The 5,171-nt window shown below is 35.1% G+C and overlaps 1 protein-coding gene across 1 annotated transcript; it reads right to left on the bottom strand.

The window, feature by feature from the left end:
- Positions 1-3,501, bottom strand: LOC118743493 (probable GDP-L-fucose synthase). Its single transcript, XM_036476215.1, has 4 exons — positions 3,283-3,501; positions 2,638-2,752; positions 2,014-2,571; positions 1-1,950 (listed from the first exon to the last, which is right to left on the bottom strand). The coding sequence occupies exons 1-4, from the start codon at positions 3,402-3,404 to the stop codon at positions 1,783-1,785; spliced, it is 963 nt and encodes a 320-aa protein (XP_036332108.1). The 5' UTR covers positions 3,405-3,501; the 3' UTR covers positions 1-1,782.
- Positions 3,502-5,171: the final 1,670 nt, after the last annotated feature.

Raw genomic sequence — 5,171 nt, 5'->3', positions numbered from 1 at the left:
TTGTTGGCTTTCAAAGTATATTTTGCGGGGAGGTTATAGAAGTGTCTTTTCTCAAAAAAATATATCACTAGAAGTAGTTTGCAAATGGTCATACATATGTAGACATGTTCATATAAAATGTATCTCGTAACAAACAAATAAATATGCACTTGAATAGGTACACATACTTTCCTCTTGAGGATCTTGATCCAAGCTTATATGTGGACTTGTGAGCAGCGGAGAAGTTTCTTTTTGGCCTCATATGGAAGAACGATCAATTTCAAAGAAAAGCGATGGAAATGAAGAAAACACCTCTATTACTTAAGACTTTATTCCAAGTTTTATCAAACTACACGAAATGTATGCTTATTATTTTGATTCACAGTGGCTTTAACACAAGGAAAGGATTACATTGAACCAATAAAAGCGTACCATTCATTTTAATTCTACTATAAAGCACTTTTAGTATTAGATACTACATCCTTAATTCCAATATATGGAAAAAACCCCTATCCGGAAGACAATTGTAGAGGCGCTTTGAAAAGTTAAGTAATAACTGCCAATCGTCACTTGCATTGTCTGAGACGCCAACTTTGCAAAAAACCCATTCTAAATATTTTCGATTAAGTTTAGGTCCTGTGAATAGGACGAACGCTGAAAAAATTATGACTTTGCTTCGTTATCCTCGTTTTTACAGCTCCTGTAATGCGAATCGGTGCGTATTTTTGCTAGCATAATTAAGAAAAAGGTGCGAAAATATGCGACAAATGTTAAAAAAAAATGCCCTTAACACTTTTTTTGCATGGATTATTCGTAATTGTGGAAACTTGAAATGTTGACCTTGCACGAGTTCCTATCACCAATCGGGCATCATTTTACCAGTTGCAACAGTGTTGCATATTTTTATCAGTGCGGATGTAATTTTATTTCGTGCCTCGAACAGGCCTATTATCTGAACTGCTGTAGACTACGAAATCGCGGTTCAGAACGCCATACTCTCTTCTTGATCATGGAGGGGAAACAAACATCGTTCGTCCTTTCAAAAATCGTTACCATTATTATTAAATCCGTTGAAGCCATCAAATTTTAACTTTTTGCCGGAGAAAACCAGTATTTTCTAGTTGACCTTCCGGCATGCGAGTTGTACAAATTTCCAGTCGTAATTCTTTACTTTGTATAGTGAAATTGATTCCCTTTTTTGACATTTTCTGAACACAAGTGTATAGAGTAATCCGTAGTTCTCTTGTGATGTCATCAACAACGTTTTTCTTTCATTTTGCTCCCTATCTCGAAAATAAGTTGCTGTCCTCGTGAAGGACATTTGTTATTACCGTCTAGCTTTTGTATTCTGGATCCTTATCATGCTTTTTGCATGCAATTCTATGAGCCGGCTTCAGTTGTCGAAAACATTTGCATTTTCTTCAGTTTTTTCCCCACAGATCGCCTGCAAAGTTCTGGATCCGTGAAACTTCCATTTATACATTTTTGTTTTTCAGTTGAAAGTGCGCTGGTTCGCCCATTCTTGCCCTCTTATAGTTCTAATTATCCTTTAAATTCTTAAAAAGGTTTTAAGTATAATTTTAATACCTCTCATATATATGTACATAAGGATGCTACGCATACCTGTACCAATTCAAGTGAATCAAAATAATAAGCATCATTTTCGTGTAGTTGGATAAAAGGTGGAATAAAATGCAATGTAATCAAGATATTGTCTTCTTTTGCCATACTTATCATCGAAATTCATCATTCTCCAAAATGAGATTAAAAATAAACTTCCCAGATTACACGCATGCATCAAAATCACTTTCTCGCATTGTCTACATTTTTAATATACCATTTTACAGAGGCATCAATGGCATCTTCAAAAGCACTGAATTGGAAGTTTGGTAACAGACTGCGCAACTTTTTGTTTGAGGCCGTTTTCTTATATTGACCATCGGCTTTACTCGTATCACAAATTAGTTTCCCCTAGAAGTTAAAATAAATAATTATATCAAGGGTATTCTTGGCTATATCGTAGCAATTATGTACCTTAAAGTCAAAAGCTTTCGCAACGGCTTTGGCAGCTTCAAAAATAGTGACTTCATTTTCTTCGTCTACACTTAGAATTAGTGGGTCAACGCTGTCGTAATTATCCAAAACCCACATAATTAACTTAGCTAGGTCCAAGGAATAAATGAATTGACGCAGTGGTTTCCCGCTTCCGTAAACCACAAACACTTTTTCGTTATCTGGCAGACTTTTTTCTTCATATATCAGTTGATACATACGATTAATCATGCCTGGGATGACATGGCTGACCTCAGGTCTATAGTTATCATGAGGACCGAAGATATTGCAAGGAATTATAGACGTAAAAAGACAACCATGTTTGTCGTGATACGCATGATTTAGCACATCAATAAGTCTCTTAGCATATGAATACCCATAGTTGGAAGGATGAGGCGCACCATCGTGAAGCATAATCTCGTCAATCGGGTAGCTAGTCTTGTCTGGAAAAATGCATGTGGAGAGACAAGAAATTACTTTAATGCATCCGTGCTCGTATGCCGTTTGTAGTACGTTGTCATTTATTTGCATATTTTTCCGCTAAATTATAAAAATTCGTCATTCACAAGCGGTTCGAAAAGATAGTATTTGTTTATTCATAATTACCAGAAAATCCAAGTTATTGTTCATGTTATGAAAGAGGCCGCCCACCATCGCTGCTAAATGAACGACATGGGTTGGCTTTATTCGGTCAAATAAGGCCCTGGTGGAGTTGGTGTCCCTAAAATGGGTTAGAGCCAAGGTACATTGAACAGGTAGTATCAGTAGAGCAGCTGATTTGATTTATTTTCAAATTATTTGGACTCGAAAATGTCAAATATTTTTAATTTTTTCTCACAAAAATTCTGAATTGTTAAAATCCATTTGCTTGTGAAACCTTTTTCCATACAAAACAAGCGATTGAATAGCAGCTTTTGGAACTCGGCAGCACGACCGCTGATTACTGGGCCTTGCAAAGGATGGATCAATGCTTCGAGAAGCAAACAAATTTACTAGGAAAGAAAGTTGCATCAATTTTTATTTTTTCCAATTTCAATTTTTTATTTTTTATAATTTTTTGTATTTCACATGGCACGCTTTGATTTAGAAGCAAAAATTCAGAACAGTTTTTGACACTTTCGATACCAGAAGCAACAACAAAATACACGCAAATGTTGTTTTTGCTCTACTGATACTACCTGTTTAATGTGCCTTGGTTAGAGCATTCAAGTTCACTGTTGGTGGATTGCACCTTTGATTTCATTTACTTACGTCAAGTCAGCATCTTTGGAACCAACAAAAATCCATTCATCCTGGGAAGATTCTCCGTTGATTACGGTCTTGATGGCATTACCCACTAGTCCTGTCCCACCTGTTACCAAAACTTTCTTCATTTTACTTTATTTAAATTTTTTGTGATAATGACAAACAGCGATGTGAGTGGCTCCCAGATGGTTATCGCGAAGTTTTCCAGTGCTGCCATATAATTTTCCTGTTAAAACAGTTGTATTGTCCAAAGAACGTAAATGCAAAGAACGCAAATGTAAATGTAAATGTCCTTTGATACAAGTGACAAATGTTCTTCCAGAGAACGTTTATAACTGAGAAGGCGCATTTTCTCTGTGAACTAATTTCTGCCAGAAATTTTGGGGTGCAGTCGGCCAAATACACCACACCTCGACGAGTGCACCACTCGACCGACGGTGTCGGTAGAGAAGTGTCGGCTGCCACCATACCAAAAATTTTTCCGTCCCACCACACTTCGAGCAGTTCAAAGCAAAATGAAAAAATAAGAACGAAAAAGGAAAGAGGAACAGAAATAGAATAAGCACTGGGCAGAGGGGATGCTTGCGGAGGCAGGCGCGTGCTTGTGTCGGATCAAAACAAACTGTAAAATAAAATTGGTAGTCGGAACGACAAGTGTACAAAAGAAGCGGGGAAACGGGGAAAGGAGCGGGCTTTTGTACATTTGCTTGTTTTCCGAAAATATGATATTTGCGTGAAATCGATTTGCTGGTTGCAAATTCATTTTTGCAAACATGTATGAATTTTTCTGTTTCAGCAAAACATGTATGCATTTTTCTATTTCAGCTAAGTTGATAAGATTTTCTGAGGGAAATAAGATTTTCTGAGGGAATATTTTCCACAATCCATACGTACATACATATATCTATCCACATATATATATACGTACATACATATACCTATATATTGGAGCATTTCATGAAATTTCATCTATGTATAGGTACATGCGCAATAGGCTGGCCTTTATAAGTTTCGTGATACATATGTATATACATAAATATGTACAAACGCGTATCGTGTGAGAATTTGTCTTCATATGAGAAGGCATATTCGTAATTCGTGTCCAACCTAAAGTTGTAGAAAAACAATTTTAATTTGTTTCATTTCAGGATTTATTTTTGTTATATTTCTTATTTTCTTTTAAATTTTTAAAATCTGAATTTATCTGTATGTACATAGTTTAAGAACTTATATTAAAAAATAAAATAAAAATATTACCTAAAATAACTTAAATTTGTCAACATAATTGTATGTATATTACATAAGTAAGTATATTTTTACAACGCTTTTATTTGTACATCAATTTTTTAGCAACAGGAAATTTTTTAGCAACAGGAAATTCCCAAATGCCCAAATAGTTTTGGAGTCAAATGAAAATGCATTTTCTACGCATACGTATGTACATGCTCCATTAATTGATAACGTTTTTGCATGCATATATATGTATATGCATATTACTGCCAAAAAAACTACGAACATGCATATAAATGTACATATGTACAAATCACGGCAGCATACATACATATATATGCACATAATTACACGTATACTCAAATACAACAATAACTATTTCATTCATAAACGCATTTGCATATTTCTCAAGGCCAAGTAAATTCATTCATAAAAACAACCGCAGCACATCTCCCCGCAAATTCTTCACCAACAAGCGCAACTTTGTCAATCCGACACAAAAATTCTAAAATCTTAAAATGAAGAAATCTCGGCCAGCCAAGTGAAAATTGGCAATTATTTCTCTATATCCAGTAAAATAAGTTATCTCGAATCTTGGTAATTTTTGGTAGTTTTTGACAAAACACTCTATTTCTCTGTTCCATACCAATATTTCAATCATTAAC

The sequence above is a fragment of the Rhagoletis pomonella genome, unplaced genomic scaffold (assembly GCF_013731165.1).
Source record: "Rhagoletis pomonella isolate Grant_MI unplaced genomic scaffold, Rhpom_1.0 Rhpom_scaffold_00007, whole genome shotgun sequence".
NCBI lineage: Eukaryota > Metazoa > Arthropoda > Insecta > Diptera > Tephritidae > Rhagoletis > Rhagoletis pomonella.
Note: the sequence above shows the minus strand (reverse complement) of the source record. Positions and strands in the feature narration are given on the sequence as shown.

Coding starts and splice junctions, on each gene's coding strand:
- LOC118743493 (XM_036476215.1), bottom strand. CDS start 3,404: ATGAAGAAAGTTTTGGTAACAGGTGGGACAGGACTAGTGGGTAATGCC. Junction 2,753..3,282: donor TCCAAAGATGCTGACTTGAC/GTAAGTAAATGA, acceptor AACCCATTTTAG/GGACACCAACTCCACCAGGG. Junction 1,951..2,013: donor CGAAAGCTTTTGACTTTAAG/GTACATAATTGC, acceptor TTTAACTTCTAG/GGGAAACTAATTTGTGATAC.